At 43.6% G+C, this 17,035-nt stretch overlaps 1 protein-coding gene across 1 annotated transcript; it reads right to left on the bottom strand.

Moving 5' to 3' along the window:
• Positions 1-1,668: 1,668 nt before the first annotated feature.
• CIPC (CLOCK interacting pacemaker) lies at positions 1,669-16,519 on the bottom strand. Its single transcript, XM_043549390.1, is given in 6 exon segments — positions 1,669-2,261; positions 2,263-2,394; positions 2,397-2,535; positions 7,432-7,601; positions 10,853-11,065; positions 16,023-16,519. Coding segments are annotated over 5 exon segments (1,170 nt in total). The 5' UTR covers positions 10,989-11,065; positions 16,023-16,519.
• Between the last annotated feature and the right edge of the window lie 516 nt (positions 16,520-17,035).

Raw genomic sequence — 17,035 nt, 5'->3', positions numbered from 1 at the left:
GATGAAAGGGTCATGTCACTGAATTTAAAGACAAAAGGCCAACTCAAACTTTTTAACTGGAAAGCTTTTAGGTTTCTTTTTGAGAAACTGAAATACATACAGGAATGCAAGAATGTCAAGGCAATACTTGATCACATGAAATGCAAGTTTTGTTTGAAAAACATTGTGAAACCAAAGGGATCAGACTCTGATCATGTAATTTAGAATGGGAGAGACTGTTCACTTCATTCTTAGATTAGCATATTTTAAAGCTCCTTATACAGAGGAGTATTTGAAAGACATGGCTCAAGTTGAAGGGAATACAAAGGAGAGTGACAAGTCAAATTCACACAATATGAAGATGTCTGTAGAACAGCTTTTGAAACAAGATTGTCGGGTACATCTGACACTACGGTCTAATGCCTCTACCAGAATCAGTGTGTAAGTGCATGCTTCAAGACTAGCAGGTTGGGAATGAGAATACTCATACTAATGAGAACATTAAAAAGTGTTCAAGGTCATATTCTTGGGAAGATGTCACCAAAGTGATCAGTGTCTCTTCTAGTGATACTCTCAGATGTTTCTCATAAAAAGAAAAACAGGGCTTGTTTCACTCTAGGACCTGTACAACCATTTTTTTCAACTCAGCAAGCTGATTTCACAGCCAAAAAAAGAGCCTCTCCTAAACTGGATTAAAACCAAAGGATGCATAGCTGCCTAGAGAGGAACATATTTTGGGAAAGTTCTATACCCTGTGTTATACAGGAGGTCATTCTAGTTGATCACAATGATCCCTTCTGGCCTTGGAATCTAAGAATCTTCATTGTAATGCATTTTTTAAAAAATTACATAACAGCTTCTTCTTTTTTTTTTTTTTTAAAGTAACAGTCAGTGTTTAACTTATTGCATACCTGGGAAATCCAAAGCCATCTTGCTTAGTACAGTTGTTAGCTGTTAATGGGCAGTTCAAATAAACCTGCTTTGGAATAAACACTTCCAGTGCATGTCTAGTGCTTTCAGATTTTCACTCAGCTCTCAACTTTAAAGAAACTAAAATAGGCAGGCTGACAGGGCTTGCCTAGAACTATTACATTTATTTCTAATATACCCCTCACCTCCCCACCCCTACTTTGCTCAAGCAATGCAACGTATGGAGTGCAGCTTTAATGCAAGCAGATCTCCATTTGTTCAATGTGGTGATTATCCAAAAGCAAGACCACCTTATATCTTTGGAGTATTAACACAAAGCTGGAGATACCATGTTACCCATCCAGTTTCCTCTTTCCATATCAATTCATAAATGGCTACACTAGACTAGGTCTTTTGTCCCATTCTGTGAATTGGCTGTCTGGAGATAGGGGGTGAAAAAAGATGCTTGCTAGGAAAGAGCCATTTGCAATGTTCTCCATCATAAGAGTGGGAACACATCACATCATAGCACTTTCACACCTTCATGGTCCAAAGAAGAGCACAGTTGCTCAGTCCCAGTGACATGAAGCAGTACTAATTCCAGCCTAGGCCTCCCATTGTGCCAGTCTCACAACTGGCATTTGGGACAGCTTATTAATGGCATGCTGCTTTGTGAATGAGTTTTTAAAGCAGCCTCAAACTTAGAAAGTGCTCTTGTAAAAGCTTGAGACAGAGGAAGAGAGGCACTGGAGTCACTTGAACAGCTATATATCTTTTGCGCTACATGTTGGGATATGTAGGAGAAGCCTCAAGGCTGCTGTCAGCTTTATCTGACCCCGTTAGAGATGCCTCTAGCTCTGCCCAGGCCTGAGGAGCATTGCCCTTTATTGCCTCCATGAACAACTGTGTTTGTTGCTTCAGCCGGTCCAGTTCAATCTGGGTTACCTGGTTCTGATGAATCAGCTCCTTGGTTTTCAAGGTGATCTCCAGCAATCCAGACCTGTGCAGCACAACAAAGGTATTCTGAAAGCGCTTGCGCTTGCGTTGCTGCTGCAACGATAGCTCAGGAGTAGTATAAAGTTCTTCTGCTGCCAAAGGTGGGCTGCAGGTTGCTAATTGCACCATATGATGTACTGGATTCTCCATCTCAGGAGATTTGCAGTCTGATATCTGGAGGAGTCCAGTAGGGGAAAAGGGAATCAAACCTGGGGCCTTTTGTTTGTCAGTAGAAATATACTGAAAGCCATCAATAGTTGACATTTTTCCACTTGCCATCACAGCTGGAGAACTCTGCTGAGTAGAGTCCTGAGCAGGCTTAAAGTCTGGGGATACTTGGGGGCAAGCACTAGGGGACAATAAACTAGTCTTATTGGACATAGTAGTTAGTATCTGTGCAAAGCCATTTCTGTCCACTGGTTCTCCCTCTTTCCTCCAGATCCCAGAAACGATCTCTTTTGCAGGGATGTGGTGCTGTCTTTGCATAGGAGTTCAGGATGGGCAGGTAGAGTCAATTCTCTTTTCACCAACAAGATGAGGGTTAATGGGAGGGGAGATGGCTGGATGAAGAAACACTAGCTGTGGCTGAGCTGGAATCACTTCAAAAGATGGCTGAACAGTCCAAGACTGAAGCTGCGATGAACTGCTTCCCTGAGAAGTATGGGTGGAAAAAGTGGAATTATCACAACTAACAGCGTAAGAAAAAATGTTAGAAAAGTTTTATCAGAACAGGTGAGCCTGGTGCCAATGCTTGTAGACGCTGTTGCTAAATGCTGCCAGTTATAATGCAGTCTGAGTAGATTTTACCTCGTATAAATTCATTCTTCCCTTCTTGTGACACTGCTAGAGACCAAGCTGTAATTCAGAATCTATTTACTGCTGAACAGCAAATACATTTAGAAGTCATTCCGTTTTAGCATTCCTATTTATGCTAACACAAGCTGGCAGCATCCCTGGGCTTGAGGATATAATAAGAGAATAATAACTACAAGTGTCCAGAAAACTTTGAAAGAAAGTCACAACACTTAAAGTTATGATTTAAAAAAAAAAACCATTCAGATGAATGCTGCACAAACATTCTATCTAGAAGTTTAAATTTTATATTAGTTGAGACATAGGAACTCTAATCCTGTCACTTCTATTCTTACAGCAAGTGCTTGAAACAGTCTCGGTTATTTCTAACACAGTAGGTGGTCACTAACAAGTGCTGCAGTTTTAAAATTTATTGAAACCATATATTATACAAAAACCTAGCACTTGAAGTAACGCCTACTAGCCCCAGGAGAAACACCTGCTCTACACACAAAGTTGCACCCTTTCAACACCACACCTTTGGTTAAATTGGTGCAACTTTGTGTGCTGAAAAGCTTAAAGTCCATTACTGTGGGAGAAAAACACCTGTGCCGCCTCTCCCTTCCAAAAGTTATAAATATTTCATTTTTTTAAATTGGCAGGGGTGTAACATCAACAATCTTGATTTAATTAAAAAAAATCACTTACCACATTGATACTCTTTTGGCTCAAAATTGTGCCCTCAGCTAAACCTGTCCTAAGACATCCACCCTACCTCCCACTTGTTTGTCTCATCTACCTTTAATGGCGGGTCTTTTAGATGCCAATGCAGCAAAGCATTTGAACATGAGCTAGAGTCCATCTGTATTCAGCAAAGCACTTTACCACACAATTAAGTGCTTTGATGAACAGCAAACAGTACAGGAAGGATGATCCTGTGGTTAGGATGCTAACCTGGGACTCAAGAGGCTTCTATGCCATAAGCGACCTGTGTTACTTTGGGCAAACCACTTAGAGGCAGAGAAACTGTTTCTCATCTGTAAAATAGGAATAATATTACCTTCCTACTTCAGAGGGGTGCTGTGGGGATAAATACATTGTGAGGTGCTCAGAGACTATGGTAATAGGGGGTCCATAAATACCTTAGATATACAGATGGGCTGTAGAATTTGAAGCCTTAGGCTACATCTACAGCAAGCGGTAGGGGGTGTAATTCTCCTGCTTATGTACATATACTCATAATATCGCTCATCAACCTAGCGCACGTATAAATAGCAATGGAGCTGCGGTAGCAAGGGTAGCAGCAGCAGAGGCATGGCTGAGCCATGCCAAGCACATACCCAACAATTTCAGGCAAGTTTGTGTTCAGCCTTGCTGCCAGTGCTACAGTGGCTACACTACTATTTATACTTGAGGTAGCATGAGTATATGTACACAAGCAGGGGAAATCATTCTCCTAGCTGGTAGTGTAGGCATAGCTTTAAAGGGTAAGCTCTTTGGTGCAAGGCCTGTCATTTACTAGATGTTTGCACAAAACCTAGCATAAAGTGGCCCGGATCTGGTTCATGCTTCTACATGCTATCTTGCTCTTCTTTGCTTTCCTGGATTCCTTTCTCAAAATAAATATTTTCCTACATTGTCCATTTCCTCCCTTGACCTTCTGTCACTCATTTTCCCCCCTGACACTGTGTTCTCTGGTCTTTCGTCTCCTACCAGAATCTCACTTTGTATCATTCTCCTTTTTCCTAAGTTATTCCATTCATCTCAGCTGATTCACATTTGGAAAGCTCACTTTACAGCTTTTTTTTTTTTTTTTTTTTTTAAATGAAAGCTTAAATTTTGCAACAGCCAACAGCACTTGTCCAGAAAGGCTTTGTGTAAGGGTGAGTGACTTTTACAAGACTTGTAAAAGCTTCGCAGATAAACTGCACTGAGTTTAACAGAATTAATTCCATCTTGTTTTTAGCAGAATTATAGTAGCCCACATTTTCACTTTAAAATCAGCACAGTTGATCTGCACAGCTAGTATGTGTTTCTATGTAGGAGGGTGGTGCTGTTCTAGTAGTTCGCCTACAGCTGCTTGCCTGGTCTGAAACAGAGGAGAAAGAGACAGAATGCTGATGACCTAACCTGGGATTAAAAAAAAAAAAAAAAAAGAAAGTCTGTCTCATAGCTGTTGCACCAAGAATTGTGTGGGACAACAAATCAATAAACCCCCTTACTTTTGGCAATGATCACTGTATTCGAAGGCCCATTCCAACACAGTTGACTGACCTAACATATTCCAAATTTGCTTAGTTATTACAGGTTGAGGCAGGAATGCATTTCATGATCATTAACCTATATCCATTGTTTTTGTTTGCTGAAGTAAAGTCTTCCATTTTACTTTAACATGACTCCCTCTTTATTTTAATATAAAGAGGTTTGGACATGAAGATCTATGACACAATGGACTGTCTTCCTTGTTTATTCTTAATTTCTCTCCCTTACTCTGCTACATTACAACATTCTATAACTTAGGTATATTATAAAAAACGGTAAAGTTCTGCTTGCAACATGCCCTGGGAACTTTGTTAGCATAACAAGAAAGCCAGTATTTCATTTTCCATCTCTCACCCTAAAAGGCACCAGAAGGTGAAGCTTGCCTAACCCCTATCAGATTGGAGCTTTGTGCATCTGCTTAAACAGTTTGTCCACATTTCCAAGAATTTTTTTTTTTTGGGGGGCGGGGGGACGACCACACAGTGTTTTGTCAAGCTAAAGAGAGCATGTTGTGGAGATCAAAGAACTGACTTCCCTATAAAAGCCTACTCCAGACATCTCTTTCATTGCACATCTTAACAGAGCCTCACTCTCTCTTGGATATCAATACTGAAATTTAACCAGATTTGCTTTCAACCATGCCAGCCTGGGCTGCGAGCTTGTCAGATCTCACAGGCAAGTCAGGGGAGTTTAAACTTGGATTGTGGTTTCTCCTTGGAGGCTTCCCATCCATTTGTCCCCACTGCATTTTCAGGATTTTTTCACTCAGATGGAGGGCTGAAGAAATGTTGGTCCCGTTCTGATGAGAGAGTTAAAAACATGGTTTCTCCCACACCTTATTTTAAGTTGCACATGTTTCACAAGTGGCTAACAATGTGCTCATAGACTGACAGAACAACGTGGCAGAGAAACTAATCAATTAATGAGTTCACCCAGTTGTTACAACTTAAGCCCTGAAATTTACTTTTTATTTAGTAACTGTTTAACATTTTGCTCCTAATCATCTTAACTTAGACACAAAAATATAGGTTAGAACAGAAAAAGCTTTGACAAAAACAAATATAAGCAGAGATGGTTTCATATTTTATTCATTTTGAATTATACTTTAACATTTGCTTATACTATTGGAACCCAAAATCCAAAAGCCTTCTTAAATACTTGAGATCTAGCAAGTGAAACTAACTATTCTAGTTTCACTGTCTAAACTGAGTAAAATACTCCTGGGGGAATTCTGCGCCACTGTGCACACACAGAATTCATGTCCCGCGCAGATTCTGCCCCCCCAAACGTAGAAATACATACAGCCAAGAAGGCACTGCAGGTACACTTTTCACCCACCAGTGGCCATTGTGGTGCCAGAAGAGAAGGCAGCTGGCTCAGCCAGCCGGCTCAGCCAGCCGTGGAGAAGGAGGGGGAGAGGCGGTCTTCCTCACAGCACCCTGCCCATGGGGCCACATATGGGGGGGATGGACAGAGCGGGACACATGGGGGTGTTGGGGAGGTCACACAAACTGGGGTTCAGAAAGGCTAGTAGGGGGTGGGAGACTGGGGCAGGGGCACAGGAGCTAGCTGGGGGACAGCATTGAGCCAGGGGCTGATTGGGAGTGGTGGTGCAGGGCCACATGGGGACAGTGGCAGATGTGCCTGACTGAATGGGAGAGGCTAGGGGTGAACCAGCATCTGCATGGGGGAAGCGCCCCAACTCCCTCACAATCCCTTCTCCCCACCCAAGAAAAGCCATGCTCCATACTTCTCCCACCCACACCCAACAACCGTCCATGTGCACTCTCAGGTTCCTTCCCAGCAATTACTTCCGTCTCCCTCAGCTCCTCCATTATGAGTAATTTCCACAAGCCTTTGCACTGTTTCTGTATTGTAGTTTAAATGAATTATTACTCAAAGTTCTGTATTATTATGCCTAGTAAGGAATCTATTTGTCAAAAAACATTTCCTGAATCTGTCATCTGTGTTACAGACATACTTGCTGACAGGTATTTTGAAATATATGACCAGAATAACTAAAACTGGCATTTTTTTAATATTGTGTTATTTTGACAAATAAAATATGCAGTTTGCAGAATTTTAAAATATTTTGCACAGCATTTTAAATTTTTTGGCATAGAATTCCCCTAGGAGTAGTAAAGCATCAATGCAGAAAGTACATTAGATTTCTAAAATTCTTTCATTTAAATAATCTGAAGTCATTAGTATTTTTTCTAAATATGTCTTATCTTTCCAGGATCCCTTTAAAATAAAGAGACTTAACAAATGTATATGAGGCATTAAGAATCTTACGTTTGATCTATCTTGCTGATGTTAGCCTGCCTCTGGCCAGGCACATACTCACTCTAACAGATCTTCTACTGATACTATGATTCTATGAGTATAGCAACGAGTTAGATGAACATCACCCTTTAAAAGAGTTATTTGCAAAGCGCTCTTCTGAAAGGAAAACATACTTTCCAATATATTATTACCCCCCCCACCCCCCACCTGTTTGACCAGTACATTTTTCCTTACAACCACAGGAGAAAGTGCTGGGAAGGAATTGCTTGTGGCCAGTGAGTAGAGCCAGGGCCCATCCTCTGTGTTCCAACACAATGCATTCAGCATATTCTCTGAGTTGGTCAGCTCCACAGAACTCAGACACCCTGAACTTCCGTCTGGTGGATGCGAAGTCCAGTTATTAGTTGTTTTATATGCAGCACACTTTCTAACCTCCCACCTATTTCCTGATTCCACACTGTTCGATCAGATTGTGCATAATGCTGCTAATCTGATTTTGGACACCAACTAACATGGGCTTCATACATTGTCTGATGGCTGCTCAGTGGCCTCAGATTTTAGTTAAAAGAAAAGGAGTACTTGTGGCACCTTAGAGACTAACAAACTTGAGCATAAGCTTTCGTGAGCTACACCTCACTTCATCAGATGCATTCAGTGGAAAATACAGTGGGGAGATTTATATAGAGAACATGAAACAATGGGTGTTACCATACACACACTGTAACCAGAGTGATCACTTAAGGTGAGCTATTACCAGCAGGAGAGCTGGGGGGTGGCCAGGATGGTGTTTTCAGGAAGATCACCGATTGATTGTAGTTTCCTCAGGAAGTTAGTGGTGTCTCAAAGATAGCTGGGAGTGCTGGTAGCATAGGGCCTGAGGAGGGAGTCTACATAGCCAGACAATCCTGCTGTCAGGGTGCCAATGCCTGAGATGATGGGGTGTCCAGGATTTCCAGGTTTATGGATCTTGGGTAGCAGATAGAATACCCCAGGTCAGGGTTCCAGTGGTGTGTCTGTGCAGATTTGTTCTTGTGCTTTTTCAGGGAGTTTCTTGAGCAAATGCTGTAGTTTCTTTTGGTAACCTTCAGTGGGATCAGAGGGTAATGGCTTGTAGAAAGTGGTGCTGGAGAGCTGCTTAGCAGCCTCTTGTTCATATTCCGACCTATTCATGATGACCACAGCACCTCCTTTGTCAGCCTTTTTGATTATGTCGTCAGAGTTGTTGCTGAGGCTGTGGATGGCCACTATGGATGTAGAAGCCCTCTACACCAACATTCCACACAAAGATGAACTACAAGCTGTCAGGAACAGTATCCCCGATAATGTCACGGCAAACCTGGTGGCTGAACTTTGTCCTCACCCATAACTATTTCACATTTGGGGACAACGTATACCTTCAAATCTGCGGCACTGCTATGGGTACCCGCATGGCCCCACAGTATGCCGACATTGTTATGGCTGACTTAGAACAATGCTTCCTCAGCTCTTGTCCCCTAATGCCCCTACTCTACTTGCGCTACATTGATGACATCTTCATCATCTGAACTCATGGAAAAGAAGCCCTTGAGGAATTCCCCCATGATTTCAACAATTTCCATCCCACCATCAACCTCAGCCTGGACCAGTCCACACAAGAGATCTACTTCTTGGACACTACGGTGCTAATAAGCGATGGTCACATATACACCACCCTATACCGGAAACCTACTGACTGCTATGCCTACCTACATGCCTCCAGCTTTCATCCAGACCACACCACATGATCCATTGTCTACAGCCAAGCTCTACGATACAACCGCATTTGCTCCAACCCCTCAGACAGAGACAAACACCTACAAGATCTCTATCAAGCATTCTTACAGCTACAATACCCACCTGCTGAAGTGAAGAAACAGACAGACAGAGACAGAAGATTACCCAGAAGTCACCTACTACAGGACAGGCCCAACAAAGATAATAACAGAACACCACTAGCCATCACTTTCAGCCCCCGACTAAAACCTCATCATCAAGGATCTACAACCTATCCTGAAGGACAACCCATCACTCTCACAGGTATTGGGAGACAGGCCAGTCCTTGCTTACAGACAGCCCCCCAACCTGAAGCAAATACTCACCAGCAACCACACAACAGAACCACTAACCCAGGAACCTATCCTTGCAACAAAGCCCGTTGCCAACTGTGTCCACATATCTATTCAGGGGACACCATCATAGGGCCTAATCACATCAGCCACACTATCAGAGGCTCCTTCACCTGCACATCTACCAATGTGATATATGCCATCATGTGCCAGCAATGGCCCTCTGCCATGTACATTGGTCAAACTGGACAGTCTCTACGTAAAAGAACAAATGGACACAAATCAGACATCAGGAATTATAACATTCAAAAACCAGTTGGAGAACACTTCAATCTCTCTGGTCACCTGATTACAGACCTAAAAGTGGCAATATTTCAACAACAAAACTTCAAAAACAGACTCCAACGAGAGACTGCTGAACTGGAATTAATTTGCAAACTGGACACAATTAACTTAGGCTTGAATAGAGACTGGGAGTGTATGGTCATTACACAAAGTAAAACTATTTCCCCATGTTTATATCCCCTCCCCCAACTGTTCCTCAGACGTTCCTGTCAACTCCTGGAAACGGCCAACCTTGATTATCACTACAAAAGGTTCCACCCCTGGCCCCACTCTCCTGCTGGTAATAGCTCACCTTAAGTGATCACTCTGGTTACAGTGTGTATGGTAACACCCATTGTTCCATGTTCTCTATGTATATAAATCTGCACACTGTATTTTCCACTGAATGCATCCGATGAAGTGAGCTGTAGCTCACGAAAGCTTATGCTCAAATAAAGTTGTTAGTCTCTAAGGTGCCACAAGTACTCCTTTTCTTTTTGCGAATACAGACTAACGCGGCTGCTACTCTGAAACCTGATTTTAGTTAGTAATTTTCAGTGATGGATATTTTTTATGTGGACCTTTCCCCACAACTGGCACCCTTGGTGTGGTCTCAGAGAGGCCAACGATTGTACTTTGTCTTCATGCCTATTCAATCTATTAAAGCATACTAAGGTAGGACAGTGTTGCAGAATCTTGCACTGCCAGTTTGCTGTGACTGTTTTGTACCCAGGGCCTCTTATCTCCTTCAATCACTCACCTTTCACAAATAGATTTATTTTTTCTCATGAAAGGGAAAGATCATTGCATAGTTTTGGTGTGTATTAAAACTGTACGTGGATGTGCCATTTTAATCAACCTTACAAAAATTACTTTCTAGTGTAACAGGCTGTTTGACATTCTGGTCACATGTAACTCAATAGGTCATGCAAGGACCAAATAGGAGCCCCTTTTTCTAGACTGTAGCTAAAATGAAAAATATGCCCATTAGAAATAGAGACTCAAGTAAGCCCCAATACCGTGCAGATTGACAAAATGAGCTTTAGAAGAGTATAAAGCTTGGCTTTGAAGGTTTTAGTAGTCACAGGATTTTCAAACTTACCCTATACACAAAAGTTCTCCCACCCTTCCACATGAGTTTTCTGAACTGTAAAAAGATAAGTTTGTTAAGCAAACTTAAAGGAAATAACAGGAGGAAAGTTAATTATCTTTTTCTAAACCTGAGAATCCAGATTCTTTGTCAGATTCAGCTGCTGCTATGCTGAACTGATGCGTCAATCTCTTCATGTCCATCACATTGCCCAGTTTGGTTAATAGCCTTCTGGGGCTCTCTCTAGGTGGGTACTTTCTCTCCATTCTTTTACAGTGCTGGAGACAGAGCTGTCAACACTTTTTCCATTGGGGATGGGGGTGGAGGAGGAAAAGGAAGAGGTCTGGAACAAACAAAACAAAAACAAAAAACAAGTCCCTCTGAAGCTGAGGAAGCTAATTCCACTGATGCAGAATAAGCATTGCAATAAGAGAAGCTCATCTTTCTCTGACAAGCCCTTGGAATTATATTAACAGAGCTGGTTATCTAAACATCCAGCTCTAGATTTGCCATTTTTATAAAAAAAAATTCAGGTCAGTACATGGACTGTCAATAATAGCAGAGCTTATTCCCTGTAAACCTCCCTCTCTAAACTTTATAACCTAGAGTGCTAAAAACACACACACACTATTATTATTATAGGCTGTGCTAAAAAAGATGCCTATAGGTAAGGTTGCCTGACAATTTACATTAGACAACCTAGTTTTCAGTTGCTTAGCTTTACCAAACTGCTTGGGTTGAAATATTCCATGCTGGGTGTCTGCCTCAGGCTAAGCAGTTTTATTTGTTTGGTTTTTTTTAAACAAAGAGTTACAGCCAAGTTATTCAGCCATTTCTCAGAATGAAGTTAGGAAAAATGATGTTTTGTTTTGTTGTTAAGAATTCTTACAACTATTTCACTGAGAATCTCTAGCTCCTCCATGCTTTGGAGCACAAACTTGACATCTGTCTGGGGAGCTGCCCTCGTGTCAAGGATGTACCTTTTATCATCTTTGTGAAAGTCCACCTAAGTTTGGCCAAGTTGTGAGCCTCTGAAAATCTGAGTTCATGCATGCTCAGTATAGACTTGTTGGAATTCACAGCTAAGTTCTCCAAAGATTTCATCTACACCAGGGATCTCAAACTCAATTTACCTTAGGGCCAGTGCCAGTCCTCAAATCCTCCCAGTGGGCCAATAATGTCACTGAAGATGGCATTCAGAAAAGAAAACGTTTATATTGAATTTTTTATTTCAAATTTCTTAGAAATAATAAAACTGTCATACAACTTTATACAATTCTTTGCCTGCTAGAGAGTGTTTTAGTGTTTGCCAGACACCTGGCAACGCTTCAAGTTCTTTCAGTTTGTTGACATTTGGCCTCAGTGACTGAGCAGTTGAAACCTTCAGGATTGCAGCAAGGTGTGCATCAGATAGTTGTGTTTGGTATTTTTACTTGTTTATATTCATTGTGGAAAAAAGTGACACAGCCTCCATGGCTGCCTCTGCCCGGCAACTAGTGATGCCATCTCTGTCACTCTCCTCCAGCCAATGGGAGCTGTGGGGGGCGGCGCCTGCAGCAGACAGAGCCAGCAGCGTGGCTGCATGCGTCTTCCTCCATGGGCCGCAGTGGGGAGGTTGTGGGCCCGGGACTTTGAGACCCCTGAGCATGCCTCTGGGGCTAGCAAGACTTTTTCTGGAGTTGTTCCTCCCAGCAGCTAGGGGCTGCTGAGGCAGCAAGCACAAGAACTATGGGAATCAATATGGTTCTACATGACTACAATATTGGTTTTTTCAGGGATGTTAAAAGAATGCTAAAGTTACAGAGTCAGTGGAACACTACTCTGGAAAACTGGATTTTATCCCCATCTCTGCCACACAATTTTATGACAAGTAACCATTAACTGTGTGTTATCCATTTTGAGACACCTGGGGTCTGATCTGCAGAACTGCTGAAATCAGAACAGCAACTGCTCTCAGATAGCTGTGCTCTGAAAAATACAGTTTTATAAAATACCAAGCTTCCTAAAAAGTCAGGCCATAGGCCTTTCAAATTGGGAACCCAAAATTCATGTACACTTGATAAACTGGAGAATTGGTCTGACATCAATAAGATAAAATCCAATAAACTGCAAAGTGAACTTAGAAAGGGAAGATAAAATGCACAAATACCAAAAGGGGAATTACAGGCTAGGCAGCAGTTCTGCAGGAAAAGGTCTGGAGGGTAAAGTGGATCACAATTTGCATATGAGAAAACAGTGTGATGCTGTTGTGAAAAAGGCAAATGTCATTCTGGGATGTATTAAGAGGAGTGTCATCCTTAAGACATGGGAGGTACATGGTTTTCGGTACATGTCGTCAGTCTCCCCTCCTTCCCTGAAAGCAACGGCAAACAATCATTTCACGCCTTTTTTCCTGGTTTATCTGTGCAGACACCATAGCACGGAGCCCGCTCAGCTGCACACTGCTTTTGTGAGCATTGTAAACACCTTGCGCATTATCCTGCAGTATGTGCAGAGCCTAGTTAGGAGCCACCAGCACAAAGAAGATTGTGAGGAGGACATAGACAGAGACGTTCCTGAAAGCACGGGATGTGGCAATTGGGATATCATGGCGGCATTGGGGCATGCTGATACAGTGGAACGCCGATTCTGGGCCTGGCACACAGGCACAGACTGGTGGGACTGCATAGCGTTGCGAATATGGGATGACTCCCAGTGGCTGAGAAACTTCTGCATGCATAAGGCCACTTTCCTGGAACTTTGTGACTTGCTTTCCCCTGCCCTGAAGCGCAGGAATATCAAGATGAGACCTGCCCTGACAGTTGAGAAGTGAGTGGTGATAGCCCTGTGGAAGCTTGCAACACCTGACTGCTTCCATTCAGTTGGGAATCAATTTGGAGTAGGCAAATCTACCGTGGGAGCTGCTGTGATCCAAGTAGCCAGGGCAATCAATACCCTTCTGAAAGAAGGGCAGTGACTCTTGGAAACGTGCAGGTCATAGTGGATGCCTTTACTGCAATGGAGTTCCCTAACTGTGGTGGGGCGGTAGACAGAACGCATGTCCCCATCTTGGCACCGGACCACCTTGCCAAAGAGTACATAAACCGCAAGGGGTACTTCTCAATGGTGTTGCAAGCACTAGTGGATCACAAAGGCTGTTTCACCGACATCAACGTGGGATGGTTAGGAAAGGTGCATGACTCTCGCATCTTTCGGAACTCCGGGCTGTTCAGAAAGCTGCAAGAAGGGACTTTCTTCCCAGACCAGAAAATTACCATTGGGGATGTTGAAATGCCAAATAGTTATCCTTAGGGACCCTTGCTTCCGAGACTCATGAAGCCGTACACAGGCAGCCTGGACAGCACTAAGGAGCAGTTCAATTATAGGCTGAGCAAGTGCAGAATGGTGGTAGAATGTGCCTTTGGACATTTAAAAGGGCACTGGCACAGTTTGCTGAGTAGGTTAGACCTCAGTGAAAGCAATATTCCCATTGTTATTGCTGCTTGCTGTGTGCTCCATAATATCTATGAGAGTAAGGGGGGAGACGTTTATGGCAGGGTGGGAGGTTGAGGCAGATTACCTGACAGACAATTTTGAACAGCCAGACACCAGGGCAATTAGAAGAGCGCACCAAGGTGCGCTGCGCATCAGAGAAGCTTTGAAAAATAGTTTCAGGACTGACCAGGCTACAGTGTGACAGTTGTGTGTGTTTGTCCTTGATGCAAAGCCTCCCACTTTGGTGAATGTACTTCCCTGCAAGCCAATCCCCTTCTCCCGCTTCGACCATAGCTGGCACAGGAAATAAAGTCCCTATTGTTCTGAATCCATTCATTATTTATTAAAAAAACTTCACATCACCGACAACACTGACTAATAAAAGGTAGCCCGGGTGTACAAAGAGCTTGATAACGGGGTGGGGGAAGAGGGAAGGACAAGGCCATATTGCTTATTGTAGCCACACTACAAATCAAAGCTGTTTGAATGACAGCCTTCTGTTGCTTGGGTCATCCCCTGGAGTTAAGTGGCAGGGTGCCTGGATCCTCCCCAACCCGCGTTCTTGGGTGTTTGGGTGAGGAGGATATGGAACTTGGCGAGGAGGGCAGGTGGTTACACAATGGATGCAGCAGGAGGGTCTATACTCGTTGCCTTTCCTGCAGCTCTACCAGATGCCTCATCATGTCCGTTTGCTCCCCCATTAGCCTCAGCATCTCCTCCTTCATGTTCCGATCATGCTCACTGTATGCTTTCCTGGCCTCTAACACTGAATGCCTCCATGCATTCAGCTGTGCCCTATCCGTGTGGGAGCACTGCATGAGCTCTGAAAACATGTCATTGCAAGTGCATTTTTTCGCCTTCTAATCTGCAATAACTTCAGGGACTGAGTTGATGCGGGGAGCATAGAAGCAATTGCAGCTGCAGGGGGGAAAGAGGGAGAGTAGACTTTTAAAAAGATACTTTTCTGAGGAAAAAAAGGGAGACTTTTACAGTGAATCAAATAATTCACAGCAGACAGTACATGTGTTTTAGGTACAAGGTCGCACTTTGCCTTTTATATTGAGTGCCTGCCAGTATGGTGACACATCATACATAGCTGGGCAACAGAATTTGGTTTCCAGGCAGCCATGGTAAGCCAAAGGGTACGTGGGATTGGCTTCTTCTGCGTTTATAACATGTAGAAATAGTTTCAAACTGCAGTGCCCTCCTCTCCCATAGCAACCAATGCCAGTTGGGTTTGCAGTTTAAAAGGAGGGGCTGTGGTTTTGGGGTGGATCTGCATCACACCCCTCCCCCACGTGGCTATTCTCCGGGGTGATCCCTTTTAGCTAAGCGAAAACAGCCCAGCATGCCCAGGGTCTAATGTGTTGTGGATCACCAAACAGAGGGGATTACTGTTCCCTTACAAAAACTTCCCCTATTTCAACAAGGTGACCATGGATAATATCACTCTCCTGAGGTTGACACAGAAAGATAAAGACCGAATGTTGCATGAATGCGACCAAAACCCAGGACCTTTTGCTTCCATGCTTTGTGCTGCAATGATTCCAGACCACTTGCTACTGGCTTGGCATGGTAAAGTCTGCTACCATGGAGGACAAAATAAGGCAGCCCTCCCCAGAAGCCTTCTGCAAAGGCTTTCAGAGTACCTCCAGGAGAGCTTCATGGAGATGTCCCTGGAGGATTCCCACTCCATCCCCAGACATGTTAACAGACTTTTCCAGTAGCTGTACTGGCCCGGAATGCATCCCAATTCTTCAGGGCAAATCAAACATTAAACACTATTGCTTTTAACCCCTGTAGTGTTGTTACAAATGTGCACTCACCAGAGGTGCCTTCTCCACCTTCAGAGTCCGGGAACAATAGGCCCTGGGAGGGTACTGGCTCCAGGGTGAGGAAAAGGTCCTGGCTGCCGGGGACAATGGATTCTCCACTTTCCTGCCGCGCATTTTCCTCCTCCTCCAAATCCTCATCTGTGTTGCGTGAGGCTGCCACCTTGCAGGTGTCCACAGAGAGTTTTGGGATACTGGTAGGGTCCCCCCGCACCTAGAATGGCATACAGCTGATCAGAGAAGCGGCATGTCTGGGACTCTGATCCGGAGTGACCGTTTGCCTCCTTTGTCTTTTGGTAGGCTTGCCTGAGCTCCTTAAGTTTCACGCGGCACTGCTGTGTTTCCCTGGTGTAGCATCTCTCCACCATGCCTGGTGCGATTTTGGCATATATATCAGCATTTCTTCTGCTGGATCGGAGTTCTGCCTGCACAGATTCTTCTCCCCATACAGCAATCAGATCCAGTGTCTCCCGTTTGCTCCATGCTGCAGTTCGTTTGCAATTCTGGGACTGCATTGTCACCTGTTCTGCTGAGCTCGCCACGCTGACCAAACAGGAAATGAAATTCAAAAGTTCCTGGTGCTTTTCCTGTGTACCTGGCTAGTGCGTCATAGCTGAAAGTGCTATCCAGAGCGGTCACATTGGAGCACTCTCAGATAGCTCCCGGAGGCCAATACCATCGAATTGCACAGCGCTGCGTCTACGATACCCTAAATTAGTCCCCGGAAGGTCGATTTTGGCGCTACTCCCCTCATCGGAGAGGAGTACAGCGGTCAATTTTAAGAGCCCTTTACGTTGGCGGAATGGGGTTGGTTGTGTAGACGCATTCATTATAAAATCGACCTAATGTGGCTAAAGTCGACCTAACCTCGTAGTGTAGACCAGGCCTAAGGTTCCACAAGGACTCCTTGTTGTTTTTGCTGATACAGACTAACACAGCTAACCCACTGAAACCTGAACTAAAACTGTTTCATACTTGAGTTTATTTAGTACACTATATGATAGATT

This window comes from Chelonia mydas, chromosome 6 (assembly GCF_015237465.2).
Source record: "Chelonia mydas isolate rCheMyd1 chromosome 6, rCheMyd1.pri.v2, whole genome shotgun sequence".
Lineage (NCBI taxonomy): Eukaryota > Metazoa > Chordata > Testudines > Cheloniidae > Chelonia > Chelonia mydas.
Note: the sequence above shows the minus strand (reverse complement) of the source record. Positions and strands in the feature narration are given on the sequence as shown.